Source organism: Delphinapterus leucas, chromosome 17, assembly GCF_059928025.1.
Source record: "Delphinapterus leucas isolate spDelLeu-1000000601 "Yukka" chromosome 17, BTC_Dleu_Yukka2, whole genome shotgun sequence".
NCBI classification, from domain to species: domain Eukaryota; kingdom Metazoa; phylum Chordata; class Mammalia; order Artiodactyla; family Monodontidae; genus Delphinapterus; species Delphinapterus leucas.
This window is the reverse complement of record NC_143145.1, coordinates 9,068,384-9,092,802: the sequence shown is the minus strand read 5'-3', so window position 1 is coordinate 9,092,802 and position 24,419 is coordinate 9,068,384. Positions and strand designations below refer to the sequence as shown.

At 45.0% G+C, this 24,419-nt stretch overlaps 1 protein-coding gene across 1 annotated transcript in view; it reads right to left on the bottom strand.

Moving 5' to 3' along the window:
- Nucleotides 1-24,419, bottom strand: part of KCNQ3 (potassium voltage-gated channel subfamily Q member 3) — a 64,640-nt gene that overhangs the window by 15,456 nt on the left and 24,765 nt on the right. The window contains exons 9-11 of the mRNA XM_089899198.1: nt 24,089-24,184; nt 23,090-23,188; nt 10,002-10,024 (exon numbers count right to left, since the gene is read on the bottom strand). Of these exons, the coding sequence (XP_089755324.1) occupies nt 10,002-10,024; nt 23,090-23,188; nt 24,089-24,184 (218 nt within the window). The remainder of the gene's footprint in view (nt 1-10,001; nt 10,025-23,089; nt 23,189-24,088; nt 24,185-24,419) is intronic.

Genomic DNA, 24,419 nt, shown 5'->3' with positions numbered 1-24,419 from the left:
ATCTAACACAGTGCCTGGCACATAGTAGGCACTGAAAACACTGTTATGATGTTGAGTGAAAGAAGGAAGGAATAATAATATTTGACCTTCTGATTAAGAAAACGAACCCAACTTCAGCTGAGGGAGGATGTGCTGTAGAGTGGAAAGAGTGTTGCCTTTGGGAGAAGAGAACTGGGTTCAAATCACTGCCCTGCAGGTAATATTTTTTAACTTGGGTAAGGCGTTAACTCTTTCTGATTCCGTTTTTTTTTTTTTTTTCACCTGTAAAATAGAGCTAATGTTATGTATTTATTCCACAAAAATGTGTTCTACATCTTGAAAATGCTAGGCTCTTAGTAACTTGCTAAGGTAATAGTTGTGACTAAAACAGACGTGGTTTACAGCCTCCAGTGAGCTTACAATAAGGTCAAGAAATCACACAATAGGCAAACAGATATATGTATTGTTGGAAATCTGACCAGTGTCAATGAAGAAAATGTTGCCTGTCAGATCAGTAAACAAAGGATGTTGCAGCCATCAAGCCATCACATTACAGCTGCCCCAAAGGTGAACACTGAGGGAACTCAGGATAGAAACACGATGCCCCCCAAGGCGCACTCTGAGGGGATTCAGGATGAGAAAGTACCAGATACTGGCCCTAGAGAGCTGAGGTGCCTATCAGTGGAATGATTTCAATGAGCCCAGACTTTTGCATCTTCCCATACATAGAAAAGCGCTAAATTCCTTAACCTGAGATGCCAGGTTTTCTTTAATGAACAGTAAACTTTCGATGTTCTGACCACCCGGTCTTTGTGGCAGAAACTCCTATATATCCTGGATGCTCTTTGGAACGGTCCCTCAGAGCAATCTGAGAGGCTGCACCCAGGGCTTGAGTCCTCAGAAAGTCTGCCGAATAAAAAGTAATTCTCAACTTCTAGGTTGTGCCTTTTTTTTCAGTCAACACCAGGAAACAAAGAGAGCGCAGTAACAGAGAATATCATGCGGTCACCTTAGGTAGGGTGGTCAGGGAAGGCCTCGGGTGGATGGGAAGAATTAGAGAACCAGTTTCAGTGGTTCAGGTTCAAGATAACGGTGGCTCCAGACATGGACGCTGAGACTGGAAGAGTAAGAAGAAGCAAGACTTCAAAGAAAAGGAGTGAGAGCTCTCCAGGCAGAAGACTCGCACGTGGGTGCAAAGGGTGTGAGGGCTGGTTTGTGCCACTGAAGGGAGCGCAAATACGTGACCAAAAATACGTGAATGGGGGACAAAGGGCAAGATGGGATCAGAGGCCAGGTCGGTCAGGGATTTTTAGAAATAGAATTTGAAAATAGGAAGAGGAAAATAGGAATTTCTATTTTATTCTAGGTCTACCTGGAGACACCCAAAGAGTTCTAAGAAGGGAAGAGGATATCAACTTTGCTTTTAAACAGAATTCACATGTTCACAGCAGCACTGTTCACAATAGCCAAAAGGCGGAGACCACCCAAATGTCCGCGGACGGAAGAATGAATGAATAAACAAAACGCGTATAAACGTACGACGGAGCCTTAAAAGGGAAGGAAATTCTGACACGTGCTACAACGTGGATGAACCTTGAGGATATCATGCTCAGTGAAATAAGCCAGTCGCAAAAAGACAAATGCTGTATGATTCCACTCCTATGAGGTGTCTGAAGTAGTCAAACCTACAGAAACAGGAAGTTGAATGGTGGTTTGCAGGGGCTGGAGGGAGGAGGAAACGGGGAGCTGGTGTATAATGGGTGCAGACTTTCAGTTTTATAAGACAAAGAAGTTCAGGAGATTGGTTGCACAACAATAGGAGTATATTTAACGGCACAGAAATGTACATTTAAGAATGGTTACGACAGCAAATGTTATGTGTATGTTACCACGGTAAAAACAGGAACACCGGGCTTCCCTGGTGGCGCAGCAGTTGGGAGTCCGCCTGCCGATGCAGGGGACGCCGATGCAGGGGACGCGGGTTCTTGCCCCGGTCCGGGAAGATCCCACATGCCGCAGAGCGGCTGGGCCCGTGAGCCATGGCCGCTGAGCCTGCGCGTCCGGAGCCTGTGCTCCACAACGGGAGAGGCCACAGCAGTGAGAGGCCCGCGTACCGCAAAAAAAAACAAAAACAAAAACAAAAAAGCAACAAAAAAGGGAACACCGTGGCTGCTCCATGGAGAATGGATTGGAAGAAAGCAAGGAAAAAATGAAAGACCAAAGAAGATGCCACTGAAGTTTCCTAAGCTGGTGGCTTGGACTTGGGTGACTGCAGTGGGAAGGAGGAGACCAGCACTTGGACATTTATTCTGGAGCAGAACCACAACAGTCTTCCTTGATGGGTTCTGGGTGGCCATGAAGGCAAGAGGCAGGTAAGGCACCACTCCCGGGTTTCTGGCTACACAAGTGGGTGGGTGGGGACACGATTTTTTCTTTACAGTGATGCCATGTTTTTTTCAGTTGAGCAAAAGGAGCAAAACAGGTTTGGAGAAGAAATCAGAAGTTGAGTTTGGCAGTCCCTTGTCTTCACACACACACACACTTGATACAAGACTGTGGTGTGAAGCAGATTTTAGTAAATGGTGAGGATTTGCCTCACAACTCAAACAACTGAAGTTGAATATTAGACATCACTCTTAAAATACTTTTGGAATTTGGAATATAAAAATATAAATAAATTTTGGTTTGTATGTGCTAAAGAAACACTGGAAAGATACCTAAAAACTGAAAAAGATTATTTATGGGGGGTAGGAGGGTGGAATGGGGTAGACAGGGATGGAAGTTGTACTAAGATGTTTTACTGTTTGCCTCTATATTATTTTGACTAATGAACCATGTAAATTTGTTTTAAGAAACTTAAAATTAAAAAAATTAAAATTAAAAAATCATTTAGACTCTCTCCATTGGGAAAATTTCTCAGTGGTTATACCTTCCTGCGGTATATCCTCCTCTCCCTTCCCATCATTTCTCCTCCTTATATACTCCCTCCAGGGTTGAGTCCTCCTCTGTTCCAATCTCGATTCTTCTCACTTCCAATTCAATTAAACTGTCTTTTGTCTCTTCTCTCACACTCAGCTCTTGGGCCCACTTTTGCACATTAAAAACTCATAAAAGTGTTCATATGAACAAAATACAAAGAGAACCTTAGGAGTGGTACTTTTAAATACAATTCTTGCCCTTCCCATCCAGGAGACAGAATAAGATGAGATCGTGGGGAGGAGGTGTCAGTGAAGCTGTGATTATCGAGAGAGGTTGGAAGGGAGACAACCCGATAGGTGAGGTTAAAAAACACCTGAGGCAAACAGTGCTTAGTAAACAACTCTGCTTGGGACCAACCTGACTATATTCTCTGCCTCCTTATGCCATCTTTGTTGGACATGTGTGTCCTGAATAAGCTATAAATATGTCTTTTTAAAAAAACAGAAAAACAAAATTTGAGCTTGGGACAAGTTACTTTTAGGAAGACTGAGAGGCATCCTGTCAAATAAATAGTTGGGGACCTTATCTTTCTTATTCATAGCTATATTCCCTAAAAGGGCTTCTGGTACACAGGAGGGTCTTAATAAATATTCATTGAATAGGTGGATGGATGGATGGACAGATGGACGGATGACGGATGGATGATGGATGGGTGGATGATGGATAAACCAAGAGTACAGTGTCACTGCAGCCAACAGAAGAGTCTTCTGAAGAAATGGTCAATCTGTCTTGTTCTGTTTGTTCAGCTCAATGAGCACAAACTGGGTAACCGGCACAGAGCAGCCAATCCCACCTACAGGAGTTAAAGCCCTGATTTTGTCCCTTCTCTTTTTCATTCTTTCTTCCTTCCCTCTTTACACATGGGAAAGGTAGAGCCTACACAAGACCAGCAGTCCCCTTTTAGAGGCTCCTTCAGCACCATGGTCTACCCTGAAAAAGGCAGAGAAAGCACAGAGAGAATAAAAATCTGTCACCATCCACGTGCCAAACCTTTGAGGCTTTGGTGCCCTGCTTTTCTCTCTGAGAAAAAACTATGAATGAAAGTCGCTATCTCGCCTATGTTTGTTTTTCATTAAAACGAGAGATCTTAATTGGGAATTAGATGACAATGAAAATGGAGTGGTCGTCAGCATCCTCGTACTTCACGGTAGAGCTAGGAGAACTCACATCCTTTGTTTCTAGCTACGATATAAATTCCTCTATAGAGAAATGAAGACTCATTTATTTAGGCATTTTGCACATTTTTCTCTGCATGCTCTTCTTTACTGACCTTTAATGAGTTGGCGTTTCTAGGGATTTCTCATACAGAAATAGATGGCCCATGGAAAGATTACAGGCCTAGGGACTCAATGCTTATTAGTTTGAAGGGTGAAAGAACGAAGGAGGGAAGGAACAAAATTAGAGCCCTAATCCCTCCCTCAGCCCCGTGTAAAGCCACTCAGCCCTTAACAGTCAAGTCAAAGGAAAGCACCTCAGGGATCCTCTCCTGATGTGTTGTTCCAGGTAGAACTTAGATTTCCCTTCCTCTGCTCGCCTTCTCTGTACTCCTGTGTCTATAATATCCCCATACCAGCACCCTCCACACTACATTGTTCTTTTTTGGTTGACATATCCACCTCCCCCATCAGACTGTGAGTCCCAATTCCCTGGGAATCTCTAGGGCCTGAGGAAAAGCAGGGCTCTTAATGTTTGGGTTATGGAAGGAAGGAAGGAAGGACAGAAGGAAGGAAAGGAAGGAAGGAAGGAAGGAAGGAAGGAAGGAAGGAAGGAAGGAAGGAAGGGAGGGGAAAACCATTGCCAAGCTAAGATTCAAACCTATGCTGATCTGACTCCTAAGCTGGCCTTACAGCATGTGGAAAAGATCCTCGGCACAGAAAACCCAGAAATGTGGGTGTCAATCAGGATAATGACAGTAATAATAAAAGCAAACCTTATGTAGTATTTGCCAGGTTAAGGCTCTATTCACACCTAATCCTTACAATAGCCCTAAGAGGTAGGTATTCTTAATATAACCATTATATAGATTAGAAAACTGAGGCACAAAGGTTTGGCAATGTGCCCAAATCATACTGTCAAAAAATCTTCCAAGAGGCTTCCCTGGTGGCGCAGTGATTGAGAGTCCGCCTGCCGATGCAGGGGACATGGGTTTGTGCCCCAGTCTGGGAAGATTCCACATGCCACGGAGCGGCTGGGCCCGTGAGCCATGGCCGCTGAGCCTGCGCGTCCGGAGCCTGTGCTCCACAACGGGAGAGGCCACAACAGTGAGAGGCCCGCGTACCGCAAAAAAAAAAAAAAAAAAAAAATCTTCCAAGTGGCCTGTAATTCACATTATCTAATGTGGCAAAACAATGCGGGACCTATTCTGCTACTGTGGCCACAAACTCACAACACACAGGAAGTGGCTTAGGAATCCCTTGGTCCGACTTCTGTGATGAGGCAGCCGAGGGCCAGGGGGCTGGTGGTTCCTAACGGACTGTCTGGACTGAGGAAGGAAAACGGTGGATAAAGCAGGGACCAGGAGGTAGGGTCATGATCGGACTGACTCCTGGGCTGTAGGAAGAACATTGTGATTTTAAAATAACCCTGATATATTGATCTGGTTCACTCTCATCTGGACAGGTTTGCAAAGTTAGCTCTGCTGAGCTCAAGGATCTATTTGTTTCCTCTGATCCAGTATGTCTGGAGAACTATGAGCACAATTCCAGAACACTTGCAGCTGGTGCTCCGAGGACACGCAGACTCACACACTGATGGAAGAGTGAGAAACTATATATTTTTCTGTGTTGGTTTCCTAAAAGGATTACTTTTCCCATGTTTCCAAATCTCGTGGATGAATAACACACCAAATGAGCAGAACTAATCACTAGTGAGCATTTACTTCTGCCGGATCACAGGCGTCATTCCAAGCAGCCTATGAGGTTAGGGCTATTATTATCCCCTTCCACGTATGAGGACATGAGGACACAGAGAGGTTGCAGAAGTTGCTCAAGATCACACAGCTAATAAGCAGAGCAGCCAGGTTTTGAAGTCTGATAGTCTGACTCTGGAGTCTGTCTCAGCCGGAGAGGCAAGGAGGGTCTGTTACAGGAGGTGACATTTGGCAGAGTCTCAGATGAAGTGAAGGAGCAAGCGCAACAAAGAGATAAGAGTTCCTGGCCGAGAGAGAACAAGTGCCAGGATCAAGAGTCTGCGAGATTAACTGACCTCACTCTTTTCTCCTGGAGGACAAGGACGGCATGACGACCACCTGTGCTGTGCTGGGACTCAGCCTGTATGGTCTGATACAGTCAGACAGACCTATATCTGAAATCCTCATCTTGGCTATTTCTGTCCTTGGCTTAGGTGTAAGTTACATAAACGCTTGAGCTCAATTTCCTCCTAAGGAATATGATTGTACAATATCTCTTTCGTTAAATCATTTATTTATACATTCAGCAAATTTATGGAGCACATCCTACACTTCAGGCACAGTGTTAGCCCTATCAAACTCGTAGAGAGGAAGAGTGAATTTTAAAAGTTTTGACTGTATATGAAGTAAATGCGGGACGTCCCTGGTGGTGCAGTGGTTAAGAACCCACCCGCCAACGCAGGGGACACGGGTTCAAGCCCTGGTCAGGGAAGATCCTGCATGCCGTGGAGCAACTAAGCCCATGCGCCACAACTACTGAGCCTGTGCTCTAGAGCCCACGGGCCACAACTACTGAGCCCACGAGCCACAACTACTGAAGTCCACGTGCTCTAGGGCCCGTGCTCCACAACAAGAGAAGCCACCGCAATGAGAAGCCCGCGCACCGCAACGAAGAGTAGCCCCCGCGTGCCACAACTAGAGAAAAGCCTGCACGTAGCAACAAAGACCCAATGCAGCCAAAAATAAATGAATAAATAACTTTATAAAAAAAATAAAGTAAACGCTTCCTTAGGGGAAGTGCTGAGTCCTACTTAAGGGCACCATGAGTGGGGCATCTAAACTAGGTGAGAAGGGGTGAGGCGGTGGGTTGTCAACTGTCTCCATCTTTACAAGAATTAGTTAAGACGATCTATGGAAACTGCTCAGCCCCTACCAAGCCCACAACGGAAGTTGGCTCTCTTCCTTCTCAGAGTTATAGATCCCGAGAAGGAAGCACACAGTAATCAAAGCCAACCTCCCGGCCATCGTAGGAAGTCAGGGGGCTTCTGTTCCTCAAGCAAGCCTGCATAAAATCAAATCAGTCAAAACAGTCCCATCCTTGGGACCAAAGAAGCTCAGCTCTCTTGACCCTTTGCGGGGGGTGGTGGGAACACGCACTAGCTTTATAAGAAACTACAAGTATGAGCTCTTTCCAACAAGCTGACTAAAATGTTCCTTTAATTTTTTTTTTTTTTTTTTTTTTTTTTTTTTTGCGGTACGTGGGCCTCTCACTGTTGTGGCCTCTCCCGTTGCGGAGCACAGGCTCCGGACGCGCAGGCTCAGCGGCCATGGTTCACGGGCCCAGCCGCTCCGCAGCATGTGGGATCTTCCCGGACTGGGACACGAACCCGTGTCCCCTGCATCGGCAGGCGGACTCTCAACCACTGCGCCACCGGGGAAGCCCAAAATGTTCCTTTCCTTATCCCAACAGAGAACCAGGAGCTGTTAAGTTAAAGAGGATATAACTCTTTCCTTGGGCTGACAAACAGATGTGTGGGCCACCTGTGTTAGAAGGTGTCAAAAAGATGAACTCCAAATCTGATTCTGGCTATTTAGAAATAATAATAAAGTAAGATAGAAACACCAGTCAGCTGGCAGCCTGTTGAAGAAGCTAATGGTATACCAGTGAGTATTCATCTAACGCACACGTACATTGCTGACCATTCTCTGGTCTCCTTGCTCCCTGCCTTCTTCGGTCAAAGAATTGATTCCTCTGTCAACAATTCACCCATCCTTCCTCCAGATCTCCGGCACCGCCTCCAAGCTTCACGGCTACAATCACGCCTGCCATCTCACCTGCCAATCTATCAGCCAAACCTATTTGTTGTTCAAATCAAAAGTGCTGCACCCGAGCCTGGATGAGGGAGGCTGAGTGGCTTATGTAACTGACCTAGCTCTTCCTGAAGAGGATGAGCCAGAAAACACCCAGCGACTCTAACCCCAAGAAATCATGGAATGTCCTTTCCCTCTGTATGTGCCCCTGGCAGAGTGGAGAGTTCTTGACAGAGGCATGAGTAAGTTGATGAGCAGATTTCAGAGAGCCCATTTTCAATAACTGGAGAAGCATGCCCAGCAAGGCTGCAAAATGCATCTATCTAAGCCCAAATTAAACCAAACTGCCCAGTCCAGCACACAACGGTATTTTGCTCATACATTCCAATTTGGCTAAATTCTGTTCGTGTCTCCGTAGAGAAGGATATAAAGGTCAATGCAGTAATTCACTTGCAGTGTCAACACCTGCATGATTTAAAACCCCATTAGTCATGAGATGAGGGGGAAAGAGAACTCCATGGGGAGTCCTGAGATCACGTAACCCCTCGAGCTCATGATTTCCGTAACTTGGGGTGAGCCTGCCCTCTTGGGGGGACTCATTTCTGTAAAATCATCCAGAGGAGGATCTCTGAGGCGTCTTCCCGCTCTGCCTCTGTGAGACATGAGCTGCTGCAGGTCCTCTAGCAAATGTCTCCTGATACTGTCACTGTCAGTGGTCAGCCCTCCTTTACAATCTCCCCAAATGCCCCCTGGAGTCCGGACTGGTTCCAACCACGAAATGCTCCTTCCATTTGAAAGTCTGCATAAAGGAGGGACAAAGTCCAAACTGTGTTCTTTGTCTGTGAGTTAACTGGTGCTGTCTGTTCCTTCCAGGCAGGATTAAGTGGTTCCCATACAGATGGTCCAGGGTCCCACCACCTCCTCTGCCCAATCTGTCAGCTCTAGAAGGACAACAGCTGAGTTGGTGTCCAGGAGATTGACTGAGAGGCTTTACAAGTACTTTGTCAACAATAATACTTTAAATCTATATTATATACATAATGTATATTTACATTTATAATTATTTCTATTTATAAATACAGGTGGCTTTCCATATCTGCAGGTCCCGCATTCACAGGTTCAGCCAAGTAAGGATCAAAAATATTCGAAAAAAATTTTTCAGAAAGTTTCAAAACACAAAAGTTGAATTTGCCACATACGGGGAACGATTTACAGAGCATTTATGTTGTGTTTACAACTATTGATATAGCACTTGCACTGTATTAGGTATTATAACTAATCTAGAGATGATTTAAAGTACACAGAAGGATACGCATAGGTTATATGCAAACACTCTGGCATTTTATACAAGGGACTTGAGCATCTGCGGATTTTGGTATCCTTGAGGGTCCTGGAAACAATCCCCTGTGGATATAGAGGGATGACTTGTATACAAACAGTTAAACTGTTTGCGAGAGATGGTCTTCCTTTACAATCTCGAGCAGGGTCCATAGTTTCCCTGATACTGTGACACCTTCTCCAGATGGAACCAAAAGGAAGAGAGAGGACTCATGCGGAAGCTCAGCCTGCTTCTGCAGCAGCCTGCAGTGAGCATGGTTCACTGGGGATCATGAATTATAGTCTTGGTTCACTTTTCGAAAAACCATCTGTGAGCCCAAGAAGCAAACGAAGCAAGAGATAACGGAAATAACATGGTCTTAATATTCAGACCTGAGTTTGAATTTTGGTCCTGCTCCTCAGTAGCTGTGTGACCCAGGCGGAGTAACTCAACGTCTCTGAGCCCCAGTCTCCTCAATCCATAAATGAAGACACGAGAGTCGATCTTTCACTGTGGATGTGAGGACCACATGAGATAACACATGCACGACTCCAGACACAGAGGAGAAACACTCAAAATGTGGCTGCTGCTATGATCACAATTAAGTTGTTCCTGAGTAAATTAACATGAAATTGGCAGAGGAAAATGGCAGCCAGCAACAGCAGTGAACCCCCAAACTCTATCTCACGACCTGCATGACTGCCCAGGGGCCCTACAGTGTACGCAACTGGACCCTCTGTCCCGACACAGTGGTGGGAAGAAGAGGCTTCATAATCACAAACATACCTGGCTGCTGCATCCAGCTGTTCCTTCCTGTGAGGAGACGGGGGAGAAAAAAATAAACACAGCATAAATTACATGCAACAGCTCCCCCTCTCCCCAAAATCTGTCCCCAAGCTTCCCTTTGATGAAGATCAAGGAGCAGGGTGGAGCTCTGGGACAAGATGGTGCATGTGGAGGAGAACCAGTGAATGACACGGGTTTCCCCAGCCAGACCCCAGACCCCTCCTGTGGTCTAACAGGTCTGGCTCTGAACTCCAAGGTTCTTCTCAGCCATTCATTCATTTATTCATCCCCAAAATGGTTGCTGCCCCACACCTTGTGCTGGGTTCAGGTGATCTGTTTAGCGGTGGGGACAGATCAGGAAACCAGGAATTTCGTAACCTAGCAGCCACACACCCCATCACTCTGTCACCACCATCATCATTACAGTCGACATCATGTCACTAATATTTATTGTGCGGTAGTTAGGAGGCAGACACTCGTTTAAGTGCTTTTTATGGATTCACTTATTTAATCATCACTAGCAACCCTATGAGGTAAGTAGTATTATCACCCCCATTTTCCTGATGAGAAAACTGAGACACAGAGAGATCCAGTAAATTGCTCAAGGTCTCATAGCCAGGAAGCAGCCGAGTCAGGATTCAGACCTAGATGATCTGGCTCCAGAGCCCACACTTCTAACCATGAGGCCACGTGCAGTCTACACACATTCATAACTGAGACTTCGCTCAGGCTCTGCCTAGAACAGTCTTACTCCTCCTTTAAGTTCCAGCTGGAGGGGCTCCTCCTGGTGTTTCTATCTAAATTCCCAGGGTTGAGGCTGAGCTAATATCTTCGTACGTGGAATTGGACTGGTTCACATTGTCTTAGAATTACGTGGTCGTGAGGGGGCAGAGCCTCTGCTTTTCTCAGCTCTAAAATCTGAGCACCCCATACCCTGGCACTTCGTAAGTACACAGGAAATACTGAATGAATACCTGGACTGTCACTGGGATCCAGGGGTGGGAGAAATGGGGAGAGAATATGAGCTATCTTGGTAGAAGAGCAAAAGGACCAGTTGGAGAGTTAAGGATTTCTAGTTCATGTGTCAGCTCAGCCTGTGGGTCTAGTGTTGCTTTGAGCTGGACACATCGTCTGGGCCTATTTCCCCTCCTGAAGCATGTGGACAGAAAAAGCTCTGACTTTTGGCTCCAGGAAAAGTAGGGACGGCAGTAAGAGGAGAAGGAGAAGGCGAGGCAGTGCGTCGAGGGCAGGATGGGAGCAGAGGGCTCTGGGTGGGGGGGCAGTGCTAAAGGGAGGGATAAATTAGGAGTATAGGACCATCAGATACACCCTACTATACATAAAATAGACAAGCAACAAGGATTTACTGTATAGCACAGGGAGGATCTTGTAGTAACCTATAATGGAAAATCATCTGAAAAATTATATAACTGAGTCGCTATGCTGTACACCTGAAACTAACACAATATTGTAAATCGGCTATATTTCAATTTAAAAAAAGAATTAGAGGCACCACTTCCATTCCCTTCTCATGCTACAGGACAATGATGCCATGCCTCCCCCTCCAGCATCAGAACTCCCCAACCTCCCCACTTCCCCCCCACCCCCCGCAAGCAAGTGACCTCCCACATGCCGCAGAGCAGCTGGGCCCGTGAGCCATGGCTGCTGAGCCTGTGCGTCCGGAGCCTGTGCTCCGCAACGGGAGAGGCCACAACAGTGAGAGGCCCGTGTACCGCAACAAAACAAAACAAAACAAAAAACTCTTTCTTTCCAGAGATACAATGGGCTTTGGCATAAGACCTGGGTTCCGATCTTCGCTCCACTGCTTACTAGCTGGGTGACATTGGACAAGATGATTAATCTCACTGATGCTCTGCTTCTTCACCTATAAGCTTATGGCTATGAAAAATGGAGTTACCCATTCTACTTATCTCCCAGGACATTCTAAAGATTAAATGAGATAGCCTGTATGAAAACAGATCCAATATTATTTGGCCGTAGCAAAGGGTTACAGCATATAGTCCCCCTTCTCCATTTCTAAGCACTCCAGTAATCTTGACCCTGGTCATAAAAAGAACAAGTTCCGGTTCTACAATAAATTAACTGGGTCTTCTTGCTCACGTAACTTCTGTTTCTTGGGCCTAGGTCTCAGCTTCACTTTAGTTCTAATATCTAATGATTCCAAAGCTGCACTGTCCAATGGTAGCCACTAATCAATCATCACATATGGCTATTTAAATTAAAATGAAAGAAAATTAACAATTCAATTCCTCAGTTGCACTAGTAATAGATGCTCAACAGCCACATGTAACTAGTGGTTACCATACTGGGCGGTGCAGCTATAGACAATTCTACTATCACTTTTAGGGAACAAATCTGTGTGCATGTGTTTTTGTTGGTGGTAAGCAACATCTGGTTTTTAATGTCTGCTCTCTTCTCTGCTTGTGCATGAGGATGTTCAATCTCCCATCCCCCCAGCATCTTCCTGTACCTTCTCAGCCTCCTACCACCTACTTCTACTAGGTCTACACAGTTTCCATTGGCCAGCAAATCAGAAGACCTGGGTTTGGTCCCAGCTATGCCCAACATGATGTGTGGCTTCGAGCAAGCCCCTGAGCTGCTGGGGACCTCAGTTTCTTCTCATATAAAATTGGGGTGGGACTTGACACTCTCTGAGGTTCTTTGCAATTCAAAAGTAACGATTTTATAATTTTAAGTAATCATAAAAGAAAAACAAAAAAGGCAATACCATCACTCATCACTGCTAGCCCAAAATATGCATGTATATACATACACATATGTACACATGTGTGTATACATACACACATATACTTGCAAATTAACAAAGAACTACACTTGCTGGAAACTGATATGACACCACTCTTTTTTTTTTTTTTTTTTGCGGTACGCGGGCCTCTCACTGTTGTGGCCTCTCCCGCTGCGGAGCACAGGCTCCGGACGCGCAGGCTCAGCGGCCATGGCTCACGGGCCCAGCCGCTCCGCGGCATGAGGGATCCTCCCGGACCGGGGCACGAACCGGCGTCCCCTGCATCGGCAGACGGACGCTCAACCACTGCGCCACCAGGGAAGCCCTGACACCACTCTTAGAAATGGGCTACACAACTTCATCCTTCAAAATCTTTTGGAGGACTATAAAGTGGTGCATCCACCATGGAAAACAGTCTGGCAGTTCCTCAAAAAGTTAAACATAGAGTTACCTATTCCACTCCTAGGTATACACCCGAGAGCACTGAAAACACATATCCACACAACATGTACCTGAACGTTCATGGGCCCAAAAGTGGAAATAACACAAATATGCATCAGTTGATGAGTGGATGAACGCAGAGGGCACATGCGACGGAGTGTTATTCAGCCATAAAAGAAGTAAAGTTCTGACACACAAGACAACATAGATGCAGCTTGAAAGTATTATGACAAATGAAAGAAATCACATTATAAGATTTTATTTTTATATGAAATGTGCAGAATAGGCAGAGTTGAGAGAGAAAATATTAGTGGTTTGCAAAGGGCTGGGGGAGAAGAGGGAACCAAGAGTAACTGCTAAAGGGCACAGGGCTTCTTTTTGGGGTAATGAAAATATTCTGGTGGCGATCAATGCCCAGCTTTGTGAATATACTAAAAACCTACCAAATTGTTACTTTCCAAGGGTACCTTTTATGGAATGTGAAATCCTTTTGTAGTATATGAAATATATCTCAATAAAGTGTTCTTTCAAAAAAGTAAATCAAAGAAAAAAGCCTTTAGGAAGCAGGTGAGGACACACCAGTGTATTATCAGCTACTTTTTTTTTTTTTTTTTGCCATTAAACATATGGAGTGGGTTGGAATATGGGCGGGGCGGGGGCGGCATTCTTCTCCCAAGGGACGGCTTTGTTTCAGAGTGGTTGCCAAGTGAATTCTCTAGTGGTTTTATACTTTTGTCCTTGAAAAACGGAAAGAAATGTTCTCTCTTAGTGTAAAAGCCATTCCCGCATCACGGCTGCTGTCTGCAGCACAAGGTACTCCTTGGAGTCTCCGACAGCTGGGACAATGCCTTATTTATAATAAATCAACGCAAAAGAATGGGCCTCTTGCCAAGCCCTTGGGATGCAAAGCAAACAGGAATCTTGATTCAGAATTCAATGTGGTTGCACAAGTTCTTGTTTTTGAGTTCGAGGTCACTCTGTTCTCTTCAGGAGAAGCCACCTGCCCATTCTAAGACCCTTGTTATCCCCAGGAAAGCTGATACTATCCCAAACCCAAAATGATTATAGCAACAATCGAATGTTAGAATCAAAAGGAATCACAGAGATCATCTTCTGAGTAAATCTAATCACAAGTAAGAAGACACAGTTACTAAACCAAAATTTATCATTCCGTTACGGAAGGCTTGCTTCTTCTCATCTCATTAACTCTCCCACGAGTCATCACTCCCTGAGTTTCTTTCCCTTTGCTTATTCCCTTTCAGGTCCTCCCTCTATCGTCCCTTCCTACTGCTGTTACCTCGGTTTAAGCTCTCATTTCCTCTTCCCCTGAATCCTGCATTCCTTTGCTAGCTGATCTTGTGTAGAATCCTGAGCCTGTCCAATCCATCCTCGCTCCTGTCACTTTCCTGAAACACACATCTGATCACGTCATTCTCTGCAGCCAATGGCTTCTCTTCGCTTTCAGGATCAAGGTCAGAGTCCTTCACAAGTCACTTGTGACCTGCATGGTCTGGTCCAATCCTTAGCATATACAAGAGGCTCAAAAATATTGGTGGACTGAATGCCTGGACTAGAAAATGCCACGTGCCACTAGACCCTCTTGGGAGTAACAGCCCCATAGACGCTGAGATGGGAGAGGTAAGCAGATCCCTGAGGTTCTGGGGCCCTGCAGGTCGTGGTCAGGGTTTGGATCTTGTTCTCTTCATCATGGTTATCCAGTGGAAGGTTTTATGCAGGGAAATGAGTCAGTCATGATGTCATGAATTTTCTTAAACCTTTACCACAGTCCGGGGATGGAAGTGGAGGGAAAATTGAGGCCGAGTTCAGAGCCTGGCCCCAGGTTCCACAATGAGAGTGTGGGAAGGTGGGATGGGGTTGGGGGGAGCCACCCGTCCAGCACTGGGTCATGCTATGGTTCATGAACCCAGACACATGGCAGAAACATGCTTCAGGGCAGGGTTTCCACTCCAGGTATGAGTTCTGAGTGTCCCTCTACTTCTTCCAACTCAAGGGTCCTATCCACCCAGGCTTCTATCCACACACTTAAAAATCTGAGCTCTGGACCACAGTGTCTAAAATCTAGCAAAGATTTTGGGCACTTCGCTGATGGTGTCGGTGAGCGTGTTTCCTGCCTGAGTGCAACTAGCGGCGAGTCACAGGCACCTCCAGTTTCCTAAGGTGAAAGCTTAGATTATTGAGATCAGGAACCAAGATGGCGGAGTAGAAGGACGTGCTCTCACTCCCTCTTGCGAGAACACCAGAATCACAACTAGCTGCTGGACACTCATCGACAGGAAGACACTGGAACTCATCAAAAAAGACACCCCACATCCAAAGACAAAGGAGAAGCCACAATGAGACGGTAGGAGGGGCGCAATCACAGTAAAATCAAATCCCATAACTGCTGGGTGGGTGACTCACAGACTGGAGAACACTTATACCACAGAAGTCCACCCACTGGAGTGAAGGTTCTGAGCCCCACATCAGGTTCCCAACCTGGGGTTCCAGCAACGGGAGGAGGCATTCCTAGAGAATCAGACTTTGAAGGCTAGTGGGATTTGATCGCAGGACTTCGACAGGACTGGGGGAAACAGAGACTCCACTCTTGGAGGGCACACACAAAGTAGTGTGTGCATCGGGACCCAGGGGAAGGGGCAGTGACCCCAGGGGAGACTGAACCAGACCTACCTGCTAGTGGTGGAGGGTCTCCTGCAGAGGCTGGGGGTGGCAGTGGTTCACCGTGAGGACAAGGACACTGGCAGCAGAAGTTCTGGGAGGTACTCCTTGGCTTGAGCCCTCCCAGAGTCCGCCATTAGTCCTACCAAAGAGCCCAGGTAGGCTCCATTGTTGGGTTGCCTCAGGCCAAACAACCAACAGGGAGGGAACCCAGCCCCACCCATCAGCTGTCAAGCGGATTCAAGTTTTACTGAGCTCTGCCCACCAGAGCAACAGTCAGCTCTACCCACCACCAGTCCCTCCCATCAGGAAACTTGCACAAGCCTCTTAGATAGCCTCATCCACCAGAGGGCAGACAGCAGAAGCAAGAAGAACTACAATCCTGCAGCCTGTGGCACAAAAACCACATTCACAGAAAGATAGACAAGATGAAAAGGCAGAGAGCTATGTACCAGACGAAGGAACAAGATAAAACCCCAGAAAAACAACTAAATGAAGCAGAGATAGGCAACCTTCCAGAAAAAGAATTCGGAATAATGATAGTGAAGATGATCCAGGACCTCGGAAAAAGAATGGAGGCAACGATCGAGAAGATGCAAGAAATGCTTAACAAAGACCTAGAAGAATTAAAGCACAAACAAACAGAGATGAACAATACAATAACTGAAATGAAAACTACACTAGAAGGAATCAATAGCAGAATAACTGAGGCAGAAGAGCGGATAAGTGACCTGGAAGACAGAATGGTGGAATTCACTGCCACAGAACAGAATAAAGAAAAAAGAACAAAAAGAAATGAAGACAACCTAAGAGACCTCTGGGACAACATTAAACGCAACAGCATTCGCATTATAGAGGTCCCAGAAGGAGAAGAGAGAGAGAAAGGACCTGAGAAAATATCTGAAGAGATTATAGTCAAAAACTTCCCTAACACGGGAAAAGAAATAGCCCCCCAAGTCCAGGAAGTACAGAGAGTCCCATACAGGATAAACCCAAGAAGAAACATGCTGAGACACATAGTAATCAAACTGGCAAAAATTAAAGACAAAGAAAAATTACTGAAAGCAGCAAGGGAAAAATGACAAATAACATACAAGGGAACTCCCATAAGGTTAACAGCTGATTTCTCAGCAGAAACTCCACAAGCCAGAGGGAGTGGCATGATATACTTAAAGTGATGAAAGGGAAGAACCCACAACCAAGATTACTCTACCCAGCAAGGATCTCATTCAGATTCGATGAAGAAATCAAAAGCTTTACAGACAAGCAAAAGCTAAGAGAATTCAGCACCACGAAACCGCCTCTTCAACAAATGCTAAAGGAACTTCTCTAAGTGGGAAACACAAGAGATGAAAAGGACCTATAAAAACAAACCCAAAACAATTAAGAAAATGGTCATAGGAACATACATATCAATAATTACCTTAAACGTGAATGGATTAAATGCTTCAACTAAAAGACACAGGCTTGCTGAATGGATACAAAAACAAGACCCATATATATGCTGTCTACAAGAGACCCACTTCAGACATAGGGACACATACAGACTCAAAGGGAGGGGATGGAAAAAGATATTCCATGCAAATGGAAATCAAAAGAAAGCTGGAGTAGCAATACTCGTATCAGATAAAATAGACTTTAAAATAAAGAACGTTACAAGAGACAAGGAAGGACACTACATAATGATCAAGGGATCAATCCAAGAAGAAGATATAACAATTATAAATATTTATGCACCCAACATAGGAGCACCTCAATACATAAGGCAACTGCTAACAGCTAAAAAGAGGAAATCGACAGTAACACAATAATAGTGGGGGACTTTAACACCTCACTTACACCAATGGACAGATCATCCAAACAGAAAATTAATACGGAAACACAAGCTTTAAATGACACAACAGACCAGATAGAGTTAAGTGATATTTACAGGACATTCCATCCCAAAACAGCAGATTACACTTCTCAAGTGCACAAGGAACATTCTCCAGGATAGATCACATCTTGGGTCACAAATCAAGCCACAGTAGATTTAAGAAAATTGAAATCATATCAAGTATCTTTTCTGACCACAACGCTATGAGATTAGAAATCAATTACAGGGAAAAAAACGTAAAAAACACAAACACATGGAGGCTAAACAATACGTTACTAAATAACCAAGAGATCACTGAAGAAGTCAAAGAGGAAATCAAAAAATACCTAGAGACAAATGACAATGAAAACACGATGATCCAAAACCTATGGGATGCAGCAAAAGCAGTTCTAAGAGGGAAGTTTATAGCTATACAAGCCTACCTCAAGAAACAAGAAAAATCTCAAATAAACAATCTAATCTTACACCTAAAGGAACTAGAGAAAGAAGAACAAACAAAACCCAAAATTAGAAGAAGGAAAGAAATCATAAAGATCAGAGCAGAAATAAATGAAATAGAAACAAAGAAAACAATAGCAAAGATCAATATAACTAAAAGCTGGTTCTTTGAGAAGATAAACAAAATTGATAAACCATTAGCTAGACTCATCAAGAAAAAGAGGGAGAGGACTCAAATCAATAAAATTATAAATGAAAAAGGAGAAGTTACAACAGAAACCGCAGAAATACAAAGCATCCCAAGAGACTACTACAAGCAACTCTATGCCAATAAAATGGACAACCTGGAGGAAATGGACAAATTCTTAGAAAGGTATAAACTTCCAAGACTGAACCAGGAAGAAATAGAAAATATGAACAGACCAATCACAAGTAATGAAATTGAAACTCTGATTAAAAATCTTCCAACATACAAAAGTCCAGGACCAGATGGCTTCACAGGTGAATTCTATCAAAGATTTAGAGAAGAGCTAACACCCATCCTTCTCAAACTCTTCCAAAAAACTGTGGAGGAAGGAACACTCACAAACTCATTCTATGAGGCCACCATCATCCTGATACCAAAACCACACAAAGATACTACAAAAAAAGAAAATTACAGGCCAATATCACTGATGAACAGAGATGCAAAAATCCTCAACAAAATACTAGCAAACAGAATCCAACAACACATTAAAAGGATCATACACCATGATCAAGTGGGATTTATCCCAGGGATGCAAGGATTCTTCAATATATGTAAATCAATCAATGTGATAAACCATCTGAACAAATTGAAGAATAAAAACCATATGATCATCTCAATAGATGTAGAAAAAGCTTTTGACAAAATTCAACACCGATTTATGATAAAAGCTCTACGGAAAGTGGGCATAGAGGGAACCTACCTCAACATAATAAAGGCCATATATGACAAACCCACAGCAAACATCATTCTCAATGGTGAAAAACTGAAAGCATTTCCTCTAAGATCAGGAACGAGACAAGGATATCCACTCTCACCACTATTATTCCACATAGTTTTGGAAGTCCTAGCCACGGCAATCAGAGAAGGAAAAGAAATAAAAGGAATACAAACTGGAAAAGAAGAAGTAAAACTGTCACTGTTTGCAGATGACATGATACTATACATAGAGAATCCTAAAGATGCCACCAGAAAACTACTAGAGCTAATCAAGGAATCTGGTAAAGTTGCAGGGTACAAAATTAATGCACAGAAATCTCTTGCATTCCTATACACTAATGATGAAAAATCTGAAAGAGAAATTAAGGAAACACTCTCATTTACCACTTCAACAAAAAGAATAAAATACCTAGGAATAAAGCTACCTATGGAGACAAAAGACCTGTATGCAGAAAACTGTAAGACACTGATGAAAGAAATTAAAGATGATACCTACAGATGGAGAGATATACCATGTTCTTGGATTGGAAGAATCAATATTGTGAAAATGACTATACTACCCAAAGCAATCTACAGATTCAATGCAATCCCTATCAAATTACCAATGGCATCTTTTACAGAACTAGAACAAATCATCTTAAAATTTATATGGAGACACAAAAGACCCTGAATAGCCAAAGCAGTCTTGAGGGAAAAAAAACGGAGCTGGAGGAATCAGACTCCCTGATTTCAGACTATACTACAAAGCTACAGTAATCAAGACAATATGGTACTGGCACAAAAACAGAAACAAACAAAGATCAGTGGAACAAGATAGAAAGCCCAGAGATAAACCCACGCACCTATGGTCAACTAATCTATGACAAAGGAGGCAAGGATATACAATGGAGAAAAGACAGTCTCTTCAATAAGTGGTGCTGGGAAAACTGGACAGCTACATGTAAAAGAATGAAATTAGAACACTCCCTAACACCATACGCAAAAATAAGCTCAAAATGGATTAGAGACCTAAATGTAAGACAGGACACTATAAAACTCTTAGAGGGGGCTTCCCTGGTGGCGCAGTGGTTGAGAGTACGCTTGCCGATGCAGGGGACACGGGTTCATGCCCCGGTCCGGGAGGATCCCACATGCCGCGGAGCGGCTGGGCCCGTGAGCCACGGCCGCTGAGCCTGCGCGTCCGGAGCCTGTGCTTCGCAACGGGAGAGGCCACAACAGTGAGTGGTCCACGTACCGCAAACAAACAAACAAACAAACAAAAAACTCTTAGAGGAAAACATAAGAATACTCTTCGACATAAATCACAGCAAGATCTTTTTTGACCCACCTCCTAGAGTAATGGAAATAAAAACAAAAATAAACAAATGGGACCTAATGAAACTTAAAAGCTTTTGCAAAGCAAAGGAAACCATAAACAAGATGAAAAGACTGGCTGAACTGCCCCGGAGCCCGAGGGGAGGGCGGCCTCACTGAGGCTGCCGGCTCTGGGGGTCCCCACCAGCCGAAACCGCGACAGTCCTTGGGACCACGGACCAGTTGTTTCAACAAGTAACTTAAAGACTAAATGGAAAAACAAGGAGGTCTGTGCCTGAGATCATGTTGATGTGAAACCAGGGATGGCCACCTTGAGCTAGAAAAGCCCCTTTAGGATTTCTCGGGAGTCAGAGAAGATGGCGGAAGAGTAAGACGTGGAGATCACCTTCCTCCCCACAGATACATCAGAAATACATCTACACGTGGAACTCTCCTATAGAACACCCACTGAATGCTGGCAGAAGACCTCAGACCTCCTAAAAGGCAAGAAACTCCCCACGTACCTGGGTAGGGCAAAAGAAAAAATATGAAAAGACAGCCCTCAGAATGGGAGAAAATATTTGCAAACGAATCAACGGACAAAGGATTAATCTACAAAATATATAAACAGCTCATGCAGCTCAACATTAAAGAAACAAACAACCTAATCCAAAAATGGGCAGAAGACCTAAATAGACATTTCTCCAAAGAAGACATACAGATGGCCAAGAAGTACATGAAAATATGCTCAGCATCACTAATTATTAGAGAGATACAAATCAAAACTATAATGAGGTATCACCTCACACCAGTTAGAATGGCCATCATCAAAAAATCTAAAAACAGCAAATGCTGGAGAGAGTGCGGAGAAAAGGGAACCCTCTTGCACTGTTGGTGGGAATGTAAACTGATACAGCCACTATGGAGAACAGTATGGAGGCTCCTTAGAAAACTAAAACTAGAATTACCATATGACCCAGCAATCCCACTATTGGGCATATACCCAGAGAAAACCATAATTCAAAAAGACACATGCATCCCAATGTTCATTGCAGCACTATTTACAATAGCCAGGTCACGGAAGCAACCTAAATGCCCATCGACAGACGAACGGATAAAGAAGATGTGGTACATATATACAATGGAATATTACTCAGCCATGAAAAGGAATGAAATTGGGTCATTTGTAGTGACGTGGATGGATCTACAGACTGTCATACAGAGTGAAGTCAGAAAGAGAAGAACACATATCGTATATTAATGCGTATATGTAGAACCTAGAAAATGGTACAGATGAACCGGTTTGCAGGGCAGAAATAGAGACACAGATGTAGAGAACAAACATATGGACACCAAGGGGGGAAAGAGGTGGGGTGGTTGTGGTGTGATGAATTGGGCGATTGGGATTGACATGTATACACTGATGTGTATAAAATTGATGACTAATAAGGACCTGCTGTATAAAAAAATAAATAAATAAAATTCAAAAATTCAAAAAAAAAAAAAAATCTGGCAAGGTGCAGTCTATTTCAGAAGCCCAAGTAGTGAAAAGATCATGGGCTTTGGAGGCCTCTAGATGTGGCTGACACTGGCCAAAATGACCAAAGTTCCTGAGCCCCAGTTGGCTCATCCATGAGAGGAGCCTGGTGATAACGACCACCCAGCCTGTCTCCAAGGATGCACCATGGGCCACTGTGTTAGAATCAACAGGGGCGCCTGCGTGAGCTGCTTTAGCTACTCTAACGCCATTGAAATTGCTGAAGGTGGATGCAGGATCTGGTGTTTACAGTCCCCCACTGATTTTAACACACCTTGACATTTGAGAACCTCTGACTTATTTCATAGGATGCCTGTGAGAATTAAATGAAATGTGGACATACTGGATATCCGATAAGTATTCATTTCCCTCTCCCTTTTCATAGGTGCTGGCCAGGGTCTTCCCTGGTGGTCCAGTGGTTAGGACTCTGCGCTTCCACTGCAGGGGGCACGGGTTTGATCCCTGGTCGGGGAACTAGGACCCCATAAGCTGTGTGGCGTGGCCAAAAGAAATTTTAAAAAAAATAATAAAAAAATAACTTAGGTGCTGGCCGTAGGAAGAGGTTTTAATTTTTTTTTTTTCCTGAAGCCTTTCGTTTAATCTCCCACCTCTGAGAACACAAAACAACATCTCTGGGCCCCCAGCTGCTTCTTCCCCGTGCCCTTTCCCCCTGTCCAGAGCGGTCTGGCGGTGCAGGCCATGGGCAGGTGCTGCAGCCTCCAGGACTGCCAGGGTGGCCCATTGCACTGGATCCTCACTTCCTCAGCCACTGATCTGCTCAAACACTAGCCCGACCTCCCTTTTCAGCCACTCCACACTGTTTAGCTGGAAATGCTGGGTGACACCCTGGGGTCATCTGGGGAGCTTTAAAAAATACTGATGCCTGGGCTGCAACCCTGGGGATTCGGATTGAATCTGCCTGGGTATGGTCTGGGCATTGGGATATTTTAAGCTCTAATGATTCTAACATGCAGCCCAGATTGGGAACCACTGCGCTGAAGGACGTCCTCCGGGAAACCGTGAAGCCAACAGGCACAAATACAGACCCCCGGGAGGGAGGGTCGGTCACGCGCTGAGCATTCAGATGAGCGGCCACTTGCCTGAAGAACGGAAAAGAGACGACTGATTCATAGAACCTCCATGTCGCCACAAGATCAATCCTGTTGGGGTTGGTAGCATAGTACCTCCAGGCGGCCTGGGGAGGAGAAAAGAGGGGCAGGAATGACCTGGTGTCACCCGAAACTTTCACATGGAATCCCACAACATTAAAACAGAAAGCCCTTGACACCTAAGAGTATAACGTACGGTGAGGTCATATCCAGAGAAGCCGGATTCTTGGCTTTCCGTAGCTCCTATGGGAAGAAAACCTTCCTTGACCCCATCATCTCGGAGCTATAATTGATGGTGTGGGGTGCGGAGAGGTGAACTACAGTGGACGGGGGAGGCGGGTACTGGGTAGAAGATCCCTGAAAGGAGCAGGGATTACTCTCGTTGCAAGATTCCTTGAGATTTCTCAAACAGGTAGGAAGACAAACAGTCTTCTGTGCCACTTCTGTGCATTTCCCAGTGCAAGGGACAGCCCGGGAGATGAGGTTTTGATTCTAATATACTAGATCTTCTGTATACCGTGATGGTTTGGGGTTTGCGAAGATAGAGCGGACTCTTAGAGATCAGCACTGGCCTAGAAACTACAGTATGGAGGATGACATCCTGTATCTGACCCAGAGAGACGCTCACTGCAACTGGACACAAGTTCACGAGTGGGTGGTCACGCAGACATGCAGTCCCAGGCAGCTAGAGGCAGAACGCTCTCTTTTCCTATTCTCTGCGCTCCCAGTGGCCCGTAAAACCACAAAGCAGGAACTTTCTCTGAAGTGAAAGAGGGAACACTCTGCTTCTCCCACCATCTCTCACGATGGTCCCCAACCCCCAGCCCACGGTTGGGGGAGAGATAAGGATGGAGAGCTGGCAGGAGACCAACACTGACTACTGCCTGGCTGTCTATAGACACACACACAGAGACAGACACACACACACACAGACACACAAGCAGAGGATCTGAGTTCCATTCCAGTTCATCCCCAGGCAGACAGACCTGGATAAGCTCAGCAGCGGGCTTCCTCCTTTTCTCAAAGTGCTTCTGACGGTGTTGCTCCTGCACCTTGAGCGCCAGCCCGGACCCCAGGATGCCCTGAAGAGAGAGGTCAGGCCCTGAAGTCAGCCCCACCCAGACTCTCCCAGAGCCCCAGCCCAGCTCCCAGCAGCAGGACGACACTGAAGCCAAGGGGAGGAGGAAAGATCCCTTCTTTCTCTTCCAGCGAGTAGGAGCTGGGTTAAGTGGAGCCTTAAAGCCAGGGCTTCCTGACTCTGCCACTTCCCTGCAGTGAGACCCTGGGCCAGCCTCCTCTCTGCTGCATCTCACTTTC